This window comes from Sorex araneus, chromosome X, assembly GCF_027595985.1.
Source record: "Sorex araneus isolate mSorAra2 chromosome X, mSorAra2.pri, whole genome shotgun sequence".
NCBI lineage: Eukaryota > Metazoa > Chordata > Mammalia > Eulipotyphla > Soricidae > Sorex > Sorex araneus.
Genome location: NC_073313.1, coordinates 240,992,026 through 241,005,937, shown reverse-complemented (window position 1 = coordinate 241,005,937; position 13,912 = coordinate 240,992,026). Strand labels below are relative to the sequence as shown.

General features: G+C 41.0%; 1 protein-coding gene across 1 annotated transcript in view; it reads left to right on the top strand.

Moving 5' to 3' along the window:
- Positions 1–13,912, top strand: part of PLEKHM3 (pleckstrin homology domain containing M3) — a 204,517-nt gene that overhangs the window by 70,225 nt on the left and 120,380 nt on the right. Inside the window, exon 4 of the mRNA XM_004601313.2 lies at positions 6,852–6,997. Within this exon, the coding sequence (XP_004601370.1) occupies positions 6,852–6,997 (146 nt within the window). The remainder of the gene's footprint in view (positions 1–6,851; positions 6,998–13,912) is intronic.

Genomic DNA, 13,912 nt, shown 5'->3' with positions numbered 1-13,912 from the left:
TGTGCTATAGCTCCAGCCCCCACCTTACTCTCTCTCTGCTTTGATCACATTCAATATTTCGACAAAAGATCCGCCATTATTATTTGAAAATTTCCCCAACAATCAGACCTGCTGAAAAGGCATCATTGGATAGTTTGTTTTTTGTTGCTGATATGAAGAGCATTTTGGATTTCTGATATTTTAGTAATAAGTCTGGAGGGATTTCTGCAAAAGCCGCTGGGTTCCGAGATTGGTTTGTGTGCTTCTGGGATCATGGCCGTTCAGGAGCCAGGTGCCATTCATGGGCGGCAACTCGGGGTCTCGTTGGGGTGGGAGAAGCCAAGTAAAGAGGTTTTTATCCTGTGTTCAGCAATCCTTTGTGCTTAATCCTGGGCTCATTCAACATCATTTTCTATCCTCATCACATCTTACCTTTAAAATACCTGCACCAACACATCGCTACTTAATAAATTAGTATTTACTGACCATAAGCTTTTAGCAAAGCCCTTTGTGAATTTTCCCCTGAGTACATATGAAATGGCAAGACACTTGCACCTCATTCCAGTTTGTCTTTCTTTTGGAATATTTGGTCTCTGGAGCCAGAGATAAGTATCCAGGCCATTCACCCACACTGCAGACAGTCTCCCCACATATCACGGGGAGGGCAGACAGTTCCTCCTCCTCCTGCCGTCTCTCGCTACCTGGTACATGCATAGTGAAAGCTGGTATGAAACCAGCTAATCTTTTCTACTTTAATGATGCAGATAAAAAGTTGTCCTCTTGTTCACTTTTTTTTTTTATTTTTGGATCACACTCAGTGATGCACAGGGGTTACTCTTGGCTTTGCACTCAGGAACTAGTCCTGGCGGTGCTCGGGGGACCATATGGGATGCTGGGAATTGAACCCTGGTCAACCATGTGCAAAGCAAATGCCCTACTGACTGTACTATTGCTCCTTCCCCTATTCTTACATTTTTAAAGCCATCCTCTCTTTTTTTTATTTGCTACTTTATTTTTTTTTAAAAGAAAAGAGCATTTCTACCTAGCAAAACACTGTATGACTGAAATCCAATCATGAACAACTTTGTAACTGTGTATCTCATTGTGATTCAATTGCAACATTAGTTGTTCATGATTGGGTTTCAGTCATATTTGTATAAATTATACAAACATATAACCCTATTAATATATACAATTATGTATGCAAATGTTTTAATGCTGTTGTGTTTTAGTTACATTTATATAGGTATGATATTAGATTTGCCTTTCCAAATTAGGTAAAGGGGTAACATGGTTTTCTAGGCTTAGAAAGCATTATGTGAGTTCTTTAGTGAGAAAATTGCCTCAATTCAGCCACAATTCTTGTTCCTTTTCTCTGGATGCCCATGAAGTTCCCACTGTTGCTCAGAGAAAGAAGAGCTGAGCTGGTAGCCATGAAATAGAGAAAAGGTAGCTGGCAACTCCCCCACATCTCAGCTTTACTGGCCAACTGAGCTAAGTAGGTGCCCTTGTTAGGAGAAAGATTGTGCCTCGTGGAGAATTATGCCAAAATTTCTGCCCCAAGCCCCAGCAACAGCTCTTATGGATATCTTTAGTGGAAGGTCATTAGGGAAATGGACTGTACATGCAGCAAATAGGACTTTGGTTAAATGGCGACATTTGTTCCCAAAAGTGTATTAGAGAAGAAGCTGAGCCTCTTCAGACCGTGTTTTCATTAAAGATTTGAAGTGGGGTGGGAAGCAATAAAAAAAAAAGGCCAATGTGTTCTCTTGTGAGATAGTTTTTGTTCCTATGAATTGAATACACTCTGAAAAGTTTCAAAAAGAAGCGGGAAAGAATGTATTTGCTTTGATCCAACATGTGGAGTGTTCCCTGCCCCAAATGCCCTTTAATTGAGAAACATTATTCAAAAGTCTATGTGAAAGTACATAAGAATATAGTATGTAAATAAGCTCTAATTAGTCATTTCAATTAATGATGTTTAGTCTTTACTTTAAAGCACTATTTTTCTCCCTTTTATGTCACTTGTAAGAGTTCAGCTTTGTCGTTGTCCCCAAAATGTGGTTTCCTAATAGCCATCATCAAGAAAACACATTTTTTCTGTCGTAAAACTTCATAATAATTAAGTAAAATAAGAGATTATATAACTTTGTTGGAAACTGTTTTGGACATTTAAATTCATGATTTGCTAGCATTGCACTGAAAATGTAAAAGCTTGCAGTTTACTGACAAAATGGGTGTTTCCTTCTTCAAATTAGTGGAATGTGATTTTTCGGAAATAATTCTCCACTAGGCCACTAACTATACTCTACTTGTCTTTTTTCACATCGTATAAGTCTTTCCTGGACTTAGAGGTTGAAAACCTTAGCTCCTTCCAGACCCAATAAAATGCTTCTCAGTGGGGATAATGAATGTGCTAGCTTAACACTGGTAAAATAAACTCTGTAACAGTAACAGTTACAGTTAAATAACAGCAACTATAGGTCTCATTCCATTGACCCTGAAAGAGCCTCCAATCGGTAGGAAAGATGAGTAAGGAGAGCTGCTAAAATCTCAGGGCTGAGTGTAATAGATACCTTACTGGTGCCCGCTCTAGTAAATCGATGAACAACAGGCGACAGTGATACAGGTGAAAATAAACTCAGGTCGTTTGTATGTAGCAAATTTTTTGGAAATTGAATAAGAACTGAAATGCTGGTCTTGGGAACATAGAAAGTAGAATATGTGACAGATGAGGAGCTTTCCACCCAGCAAGCTGCCTGCATACCCAAAACACTTATTTTGACAAGACCTTAGAGGGATTTCAACAATCACTTGAAAATCAAAGGCATCTTCCTCAGTTTTTGCCCAGACTCTCCATAGCAGTAGTTGGGTAGTTAAGTGGAGATGCAGGTCCCTGGGCCTTATTCCCTCTCTGTAATTGTCCTGGAGAATCTATATTTTCAGCAGACATCTCCAAAAATTCTGATGCTCGCTGAATTTGGCAAACTACCTATGAAGGCCCACCCCTTTATTTTGCAGTGAATAAAATAGGCTTTAGGAAGTTGAGTGTGTTAGATTTACAGTGCGTCCAGGCAAAGACAGACCTGAATGTCTTATTCTACGTCTGTGCTTTTACATAGTTATAACTTATAACTAAGTTATAACCTAGTTCTAACTAGGTTCATTTGAGTGTGTGGAGAGGCAGAGTATCTTGCCCCCGCATGTTTGAGTACATGCGGGGTTTTACTCAAACCTGATACCAGGTTTGAGTAAAACTGACATACATATGAGTGTAAATCTAGTCTGGGTGACTAGAGACAATTTCTACACTTAAGTTCAAGACATCCAAAGAGTATAGGCTTTAGATCTGTGTGTCTGGTTGATGTAAATGTCTTTAGACTGTATGAATTTTTAACATATATATCTGTGTATTTTAATTAATTTATTTTGGGTTTGGTTCTGGAGGTCTTCTGCTGCTGGGGCTCTGCTTGGGGCGAGAAAGGAAACTCAAACCAGCCCCTGGTGGGGGCAGTTTCTGGGTGTGACTGCCTAGCTACTGGAAAATGGGGGATCTGGGCGGAAGAGGCTCAGTCCCCGATCCAAGCAAGCTTGGAGATCTCAGCCCCGGGTCCCGCACACCTGGGTTCCTCTGCCAGTTCCTTCATGCATGAGGCTCGTCCGAACTGTGTGGAGAGGGGCCTTGAGCATGGCTGTGGCCGGGTTCCGGAGGTTTTTGGCTGCCAGGGCTCTACTTGGGGCGGGGAGGGAAACTCAACCCACCATCTCGGGTTCACAGTGACCCTGGTGAAGACAGCCAGATGCAGGGGCAAGATACTCTGCCTCTCCACACACTCAAATGAACCTAGTTAGAACTAGGTTATAACTTAGTTATAAGTTATAACTTAGTTCTTCCCTCTCGGAGAACCTGGCAAGGTACTGAGAGTTTTCCTGCCTGCACGGGAGAGCGTGGCAAGCTCCTCGTGGCATATTCATATGCCAAATACAGTAACAATGATGGGTCTCATTCTCCTGACCCCAAAGAACCTCTAATGCGGCACCATTGGGAAGGACGAGTAAAGAGAGGCTCCTAAAATCTCATAGTACATACTTTTGGAGCTAAGATATTATAATAAAGACATTAAAATGATAGATTGAAAGCCATAGCAATAGTACAGTGGGTAAGGTGCTTACCTTGCAATTGGCTGTCCTGGATTCAATTCCTGGCATGCATATGGTCCCCTAAGCACCATCAGGAGTGATTCCTGACCACAGAATCAGGAGTAAGTCCTGAGTACCTCTAGATGTGACCCAAAATAAACAAACCAAAAAACCCAGTAGTACATATGAAAGTATATATAAAATTTAACATATGTTTACTGCTTATTATAGTCAAAATTCAAGCAACCAAAAATGTTAAAATAATCTAAGTGTATCTTTCTAGTATTTAAGGTAAGAGTCTAAACTACAATGATAATCCTGATTTTTTTCCCCAGATAAAAATCACTTTCTAAATCACAAGAAGAAATTGAATTTCGTTCAGTGTTAAATCAATTTGACTGTGTACTAATTTTTGGAAATTGAAATATCACTGTATCTAGGATATGTCTGGTTTTATTGAACTCTGCCTCATGTTTACTTATGTATGCATGTGTAGTGTATAATTCCTTGAATGTGCAACATCTTTTCACAGGGCTAGTAACAAAATAGGCTATCGGAGAGGCAGGTGGCTAGGTTAGCAGGAGCAATCCTAAAATAGCTATGGGAAATGAAAGCATCTTTAATATACATGCAAGTGTGTGCATCAAATAACATTTGATGTTTATCATCTATTCAACACAGACGTTTATTTGTGTTGGCAAATACAACACAAATAAGGCATTCTCTGTGCAAAGTGTTAAATGCTGAAACAAAAACTTCATTTGCAGAGTTTCTAACATAGCCCTGAATGGGCACATACAAAGGCACAGTGGTGCAGGAGCCATGCCACATGCCAGAGGAGCAGAGCAGCCAGAGGGCGCGGCAGATGCTGTCCCAGCATTGAGAGCCCATGGCTGGCCAGCACCTCCTGTGTCCAACAGGAGCAGCACTCGTGTAGCATTCTCCTTGCACACACAGCCCATTCCTGGGCAGTCAGAAACTCCATATGATACTGTTGCTATTGGTAGAAAATAGTCACTCTTGAAAGGAAGTTGCAAATTGTTGAAGTGCAATACCAGTGTTTCCTTACTTCCTTACTCACACTGGAAGTACTGCCTTTCAGTACCTCTTGTATTTTAAAATAAAGAGAGATCCAAGAAAACTGCTTGGTTTCTGTTGCCCTTTCATTTATGATGAAGGTTCTTTGGGGTGGAGTGATAGTACAGCAGCTAGGGCACTTGTCTTGCACATGGTAGACCTGAATTCAATACCTTGCACTCTGTAGAGTGCCTGAAGCCCCACCAGGAAGGTCAGTAAAAGAACTGAGCTTGGAGTCAGAATTAAGCCCTGAGTATCACTGGATGTGGCCTTAAAACAAATACAAAAAAGAAAGAAAAAAAAGAAAATTAAAGTCTTTATGATACTTCCATTCATAGTTCATGTGTATCAGTTTCTTGTTGTGTGAGCAGTGTGTTAAATAAGGTTTGAGTTCCTTGTAGCAGGAATAGGGGTACGACACAGATCTCTAAATTATGATGATTATGATGTTAATTTTATTGTAGAAATGAATTCATTTTGTTCTCATATCAGATAATAGGCTGACTGTGAGATTTGATGGATATATACTTCTTGGCACCAAACCGTGAAATGTACCACGTGCAAGGATTTCTAACAGAAAAGCTGTCCATCAGAAATGTCAGAATGTACTATCACTTCCACCCCAAATGTCAGAATAGTGATGCTGTTGGTATAATTATAATTCATGCTACCAGGATTTTGCTATTTTGGTTTGATGGTGACAGAATTTCTAGACTTATCAGTAGAAGATAGTTCTTCTAAACTAAAGCAAAAGTAATGTCTCCTTTGTGGCAGGTCCACTGTTATTACGAGGACCCCTGATATTAGAGACAGTGCTCACAGAATCATAAACTTTGCAGAAAGAGAAGAACCTTAGCAAACCACTTATAGACAACCAGTGATCTTAAGTAGTGGATGTGATCTGGCAAAGTTGGCAACAGAGAAGAGGGTGTTTGTTGCCTACGGAGAAGTAAGATGTGCTAAGGTGGGGGGTGGGGGTTGGTGGGGAGTATCTTGTTTATTTGTGACCAGAGAGAATAAGGAGGTTGCTGTTAGAAAGACTGTGGGAACAGGTTGTCTGAAATGCAAGTTGGGGACAATCAAAGGCCAAATTCCTTTCCTTGATTTTACAGGTTGAAAGAAGAGCGCATAGCAGTGTTAGGATCATTTTGGCACCTGAGCCAAATCAAATGCCAAGCTTTATTGGCTGGGCGTCGCCAAACAAAATATTAACCTAACAAAACCTCAGTGTATTCATCTGTAAAATAGAGTGGATAGGATCTTCCTCAAAAAGATATGCAGATTAAATAAAATCTTACACTATGAAGAAAAAAACAAAAGAACAACCCAGCATTGTATCAAGTGGAAAGTTTGGGAGGATGGGAGGAGGAAATAAAGATGAGGTAGTAGACAGTGATCCCTATCAGCGAGAAGCACAAAAGTAGAATCAAGGAGATTAGGAAGAGGACTCTGGTCAGGTGACAGTTGCAGTTATCCCCCAGGAGGGAGAGGGTGGGTGAGGATAGAAGCTTTGAAGCTGTGAAGGGGACTCATCCCCATCCATATTCTCTGCAGTTCTTTGATTATGGGCATTTGCTTGACGTGGGGGTGGTGCAGCCTGGGTCTGTCGCATTAAGAAGACAATAATCATGATATCTTTCCTTTGCCTTGACTAGGATGCCCTCGATCCATAGGCCTTTCCAACGGGAAAGCCAAGGTGTGCAATTACAGCGGGTGGTACTACTGCAGCAGTTGCCACGTGGACGACACTTTTCTCATCCCAGCACGCATTGTCCACAACTGGGACACTTCTAAGTACAAGGTGGGTACCAAAGCTGGAGTGCTTCAGCTTAGCAGTTTGGGTATGGTAATATAGATTATAAATGTGTCTGAAGAAAACTCATAAAGGTGGTGACATCTTAGTGCATGCTCCTGAAAGTACCTCACACCTTAGTGACTCATTAACTATTACGCTTATTAATTGCCTCATTTCGAAGGACCTATGAGTTTGACTTTTGGACTTTGATGATTACCTATAGGTAATAAAGGAGAATTATGATATGGAGAAAGGCCTTGTATATTTTCATTAGTTTTTTTACCCCCAGTATCATAATACTTTGAAATAATTAAGAGGAAAATAATGCACGCATGAGCCTGCCAGTCATCTTTGTAGGAGAACTTACAGAACCGAAGGTATTTCTGATAGTGGAAGAGCACTGCATGGAGCTGCTCACAGGCCTTATCTGGATTGCTGTTTATTTTTACAATAGAAGAAGTGACAAGCACAGGTATATGCTAACAGCTTTGCCAAGTGGCTGCTGACAGCCAACTTAGGCTAGCCAGGAAGCACTGAGAATGAGTTGGTAGCAATAAAATCAGAAGTCAGTAGAGGAGAGGAGGAAGACTGAGCACTGGGACACTCCAATGTCAGCCAGTAAAAGGGAGAAGAATCAGCATGGGAGGCGCCCAAGAAGTGAGCAGCGGAAGGATGCCAGGGTGTTCGACCACCAGGAGGAAACCATTTCCAAATCAGTTGCAACAGATACTGATATTTCAAGCAAGCGAGCACTGAGAATGGAGTTTGGAACTCAGTAAATCTTTAAGGAGAACAGTTTGAATCCATATCGGGTGGGAAGGCCTGATAGGAGTGAATTTGACATAAAATAGAGAAATACCACACAAGGAGAGACAACTTTTCTACTGTCATCCTCTCTTCATAAACCTACTTTGCTCTCTCGCCTCAGCCATCTTGCTCTCCTGGTCAGTTCCTTTGCCACCCCATCACTTGGACCCAGTGGCCCTGGGTTCGAGCAGCTTCTCTCCCTTTCATCCCATGCTAATGTGACCTGTGTAGGAGAGAGCTGTGAGAATGATGTGATCGAGTGAGAAGGACAGAATGGCTCTGGTGGCAAGAGAGTTTGACCTTGGCATGGAGCAGGGAAAGAAAGGCGAATCTGTGGGCGCAGATACTGCCAGGTGTGACGTGGGGAGCCTACGGGCACCTCCTCCATGAACCCCAGTAGCTCTTAGTCACACTTCTTTATTTCAGCATCCCCTTTCCTAAAGACATAAAAACCCAATCCCCACTAGTTGCAGAAGTGTCTTTGCTTTCTGCTTCATGGAGAAATATGGGAGATTAAAGCCGTGATTCACTCCGTGCATCTACAATCTTGTCTCTGCCCACACCCACCCTCATTGTCTTCCAAACATCACTCCTCCCGAGTAAGATTTATTCCTGCTGTGGTCATGATCTTGGTGCCTCTCCTGCATTGGGGCTTTATCTGGGATTTGACCCTGGCCAGTTTTTTGTTTTACTGGACTTCTCTGGTATTTGAACAGGAATTTGAATAGGAATTCCCCTGCCTGGACTTCAGTAATACACACTTGGTCCTCCTGTTTTCTCTCTTAAATTCCTTGTTCTCTACCTACATCTTGAAACTTTTTGTTTGTTTGTTTTGCTTTTTTTTTGGTGGGGGTCACACCTGGCAATGTGCTGGGGTTACTCTTGGCTCTGCACTCAGGAATCACCCCTGGCGGTGCTCAGAGGACCATATAGGATGCTAGGAATCGAACCTGGGTCGGCCACGTGCAAGGCAAACGCCTTACCTGCTGTACTATTGCTCCAGCCCCACTACCTACATCTTTAATATGCACTTCCTTAAGGTTCTTTTTTCCCTACTTTCTATTCTCTCTATTATATCATCTCCTTCCCTTCTCATATGTGATGCATCTGGCGATGATTCCCTTCAGCTCCAGCATTTTTACTGAAGTGAATCTGCAGGTTTAGTTTCTAATGGTTTACTGCTAGTTAATGAGTTAATGCATGATAGTTTAACTTAAAACAGGTCTCAGACTTTTTTCACTTGCAGTGCCTTTTCACCTGAGAAATTTTGATGGTTTCAGCTATATCAGTTTATAAAATAGGTATATAGATCAAACCTGTACAAATATTTTAAACAATTCTTTATTATACATGCAGTTTTACCATTTATTAAAGATGAAAGCAAGTTTGCACACTAATTGCATGAATTTGCTTCTTTTTTATATCAAGAATTAAACCTTAGCCAAATATTTAATGCTATAGGACATAGAGCAACTTTAGGGTTTGGGGAGGTTGATATTTGATTTGTTTTCATTTATTTTGGGGGTCTTAGGGACCAAACCAAGTAATGCTCATGGCTTACTCCTGGCTCTGTGCTCAGAGGTTATTCCTGAGCTTGTGGAGCTGGCATTTTGATTGTATAATTATAAGTGCTGAGAAAACTGCTTCATATTAGTATGTGGTAAAAAGCCGACAAAGAATGTTTAGGGCCATTTCAGTAATTCTTGGTAATTCTGCCCCATTTCCAAGCCAACATTCATTCACTGACTCTTTTTGGAAATTCAGGTTTTAAAACTGTGTCACACTCAGCACATTCTTTTTGAAATTTTAATGGCAGATGGCTGATGTTTTTAATTTAAATTGAGTTGAATATGGTTTATGAACCCACCTTAGATTTTTTAGAACCAAAATTTGAAGAAATATTTCTGAAACTGTCTTCAGGTACTTCAGATGATCACTTATAACTCTTCTAGCTAAACCCTTGGGAAGGTTATTTTCGCAATTATAAAATCATCAGTAGCTGTGCCACTTTCCACTCTTTCTTTCATGTTAAACTTTTTAGGTAAAAATTTCTATTTTATCTTTTTATTTTGTTTGGTTTTCATTCTGGGCCCACACCCAGTGGTACTCAGGGCTTACTCCTGACTCTGCGAAGGGATCACTTCTGGCAGATCTCTAGGGACTATATTGGGTGCCAGGGATAGAACCTGAGTCCACTTTATCTTTTAACAACTTTTAAATTTTTGTCTTCTAACATAAATAAATGTTACAATAAATGGCACAATTTTTTTCTCTAAATCATCATATTTAAATATTTTTTCAAAAATATCTGACAACACAGTTTTGAATGTCATAAGTAAGTCAGTGTGAAAAATGATGAGCAAAATCAGATTTCTACTCAGAATATGACAACTTCAATTTCAAATGTCAGTTTAAACTTGCCCTCCTGAGAACCACCTTAGGTCTGTATTCAATAATAAACTTTGTAATCAGATGTCTTTGCAAAGGTTTGAAAATCAACAGCTGTTAAGGGCATCACTTTTGATGAAGTTAATTATTTGGATAATACTATAAAACACATCCTAAAACTTGGGAGTATTTTTTTTAAGGCTGAGTATTACCTCCTAATGGATTCTGCAGTGAATGAAAATGAAATGTGCAATGCCAGCAGTGTTAGTTTTCATCATGACTCTCACATTCTTGCCCATCACTGCTTCAACACCGTCTGTATAGATTGCAATGCAGTTTTTCTGCAGTAAATTTCCATTTGTGAAAAATTTGTCAACCTTTAGTTATATATCTTCCCCTGTGTTTCCTTCCCAAGGGCAACAAAACTGTAATTCCTCGTATATTCTTTATAAATAGGTCTTACAGAAAGTAATAGTTTACCAAGTTAGAAGTGAGCCAAAGTGATAGCTTAGTGGGCGAGTGCATGCTTTACATGCAGAAAACCCAGGTTCAATTCCTGGCACCATATGGTGCCCCCAGAATTGCTAGGAGTGACTCTTGAGCATAGAGCCAGGAGTAGCGCCTGAATGCTTCCAGGTTAGCCTGGAAACTAGGAAGAAAAAAAAGAAAAAATAGTTGTTTTTTCTAACCCCTTGGGCTGCCCTGAGACCCAGCAATAAGCTAACAGAATTGGCCATTACTAATTTAATTACTAATTACAAATTTCTTGTCTATACTTTGCCCTATCAACTATTTTGGACCATTTATTTATTTGGGGTTTTGGCCTATACCATAAGTGCTCAGGGGTTACTCCTGGATCTGTGCCCAGGGATCATTCCTGGAGGGGCTCATTGCACCATATATGATTTAGGGATCAAACTCCAGTCGGAAACATGCAAATAAGCGCATTACCTGCTATATTATCTCTCTGGCCTTTATTTCCGACATCTTACTAGCAGCAGGTAACACAAGAATTCCTGTCCCAACATTTTGCTATTAAGAAGTTTCATAAGATGCAATACTTCTAGTTGACAGCAACAAATTTCTCAAATCACTGTTTTTCTTTGAAATTTAAGTCTCTCAAAAAATTTTCCTTTGGCTTATTGTAGTTCAGTGCAGTAAGCCAGAGATTCAATTCATCTGCTTGATATGAAGATGCCATTTTAGTTTCTGGTCCCATGTTCTCCATAGCCAAAAATTCATTGCAGATTAAACAAAGAGCTTTTTTTCATGCCATCATGATTATTAGCAGTAAGTCTGTATTTCAAAAATGATTCGACATATTTTCTTTTTTCTTGTCAATCTAAGTGTACTAAAACATGGTAGTCAAGTCTGCCATATTGTCAGCAGCCTTCTTACTTCCATCTATATTTAGCCACATACCCATGACAGAAAAATATTTTTGACTGAATTATTCTGAACAACTTTGTAAATTAAATTAATAATAAAATGAAAATTTAAAAAACTTAAAAGGAAAGAAAAATATTTAAACCATGATGATAAAGGTACAGATGAATGTATGTTTTCAAAATATACAGACACGAAAAAATAAAGTATAAACACTTCTAGCAATTTCTCAAATAAATGCTCTCTTGAGTTTATGCAGCTGCATTGTTTGTGCTGAATTGAATAATTTGCTGTTCAAAAAATAGGGGCCGGAGTGATAGTATAGAAGGTCGGGTGCTTGCCTTGCACACAGCCAATCTGGATTTGATCCCTGGCATCCCATAGGGTTCCCCTGAGCACCGCCATGAGTAATTCCTGAGTGCAGAGCCAGGGGTTACCTCTAAGCATTTCTAGGTATGGTCCAAAAAGAAAAAAACAAAAATTGATATTTATACATATGCATAAGTAGTGATGCTAGAGAACATAAGTGTTTAGTTGCAGCAAGCTTTTGTTTTCGCTTGCTGCAACTAAACACTTATGTTCTATAAGAGGAGATAGCAGAAATATCGAGAATCGAACACCTCAAAGATAGACTAACGTGAGACTTACATGATGAGGAATGGTAGTAGAAAATATTAAGACTTTCTCTTTTTTTGTAGGAGCAGAATGTATTCTGCCTCTCGAAGGGCAGAAAATTGTGTGCAGTGCAAACACTGCAGTCCATAGGATGCAATAATTCCTGAATATCAGCTGGTGTTTCTGGCAGCGTCTATCAGTGCCGTGTGGTGTGACTACATGCACAGGGCAAAGTGCAAGTGTGCCCAGTCAGAACCCAGGCTGCGGTGAAGTCACATGCCGTAACACGAGTGCTTGTGTCCGAAAGGCCTCCCACGCATGATCTGTTTGTTGATTTAGTTTATTTTTTAGTCATTGCACATTCAGAGGCCTTTTATTTGTTGCCAGAATTCTCATGGCCCCCACATTCAGTTATGGCACCCTGGAGGGGGTCAAGACCCCTAATCTGAGAGGAACTTGGGTTTACAACAGGGACTGGAGAATACTGCGCATTGAGGAGCGGTGTGACCTGGGATAGGCTTAAGAAAAGCACACTTTGGTCTCCGAGTTGTTTTTATTATTTTCACTATTGTCACATTGACCCGAGCACTGGCTGCTCTGTCTTCCCCGGAAGGTGAGCTCCTGGGGCACCCGGGCCTTTCTTAGCATCATTTCAAGTTGTGCTTTCTGAAGCAGCTAAGCAGGGTTGTGTCCTAGATGATTTAGAGAACAAAGCCTGTCCCGTAGGTGCCTCTGATTCAGAACACTCCCAAACAATCCTTCTCACTCTTACTGCATCCCCGAGCCAGAGCGTGCCCGGTCCCTGGTCCCCAGCACCGGAAGACAGATCATGTGCTTCCTGCGGGTCTTCCTTTAGCATAGCAGCCTTGGGTTTCAGATCATGATGTCCCGGTCCTCATGGCAGGCGTGCCCCGTCATCCCGATTCAGACTCCCATCTCCTGTGGGAAGGAATACACTGGCCTACCCATGCTTCCTGCCCTCAAGTCCCACCTCAGCCATCTCTCAAGAAAACCCTTGTTTCCTCGGTATCTGGGATACAACTCTCTGAAGACTAGGCTATAAATACATTTGGCAAGGCCATCCTTTGTAAAAGCATACCGAGAGGGAACACAGGCGAGTCGAGTCTGGTATGGACAGTGTGGAGCAGGGCTTTAACACCCGAGGAAAGTCTGGAGTGAGCAAAAGAGAAATTGGATCCAGCCTTGTGAACATGAAGAGTTGGCAACTCCATGCCAACTGTGGGGCTGGAACAGAAAAGGGGTTACTGAATCAGGAAAAAGAAAAGAATCCTGTGTGGCTTATGAAGATAGGACATAGAGGCGATGCTCACATCAGTGAACTCTAAAGCCCACCCAGCCGAGCAGTAGATAGAGTTCTCACTGATCTTTTCAACTTCCTACAAAACAAAAACTCTGCTGCGGCAGCCTGGCAAACCGCAGGTTGGATGTTGAGAGAACAGGTAACGAATTGAACATATCAGGTGTCCTAGCTCGACCAAGTTGAAGATGAAGAAAACCTGCTTTGTCAGAATACTCCTTCCCAGGTTCTGCACGGCCCAGGGAGGATTGTAAAGCCAGAACAGAGCTGGTTGGTTTTATCTGCATCATCTCGCACAAGTATCAAGTAACTATATTCCATTTAGTCGAGTGTCTGTCTGTCTTTGCTCAGTGACCAGAATTTAACTTAATGTTCCTAATTGTGAGGATCAATTCAGACTCTCAGTT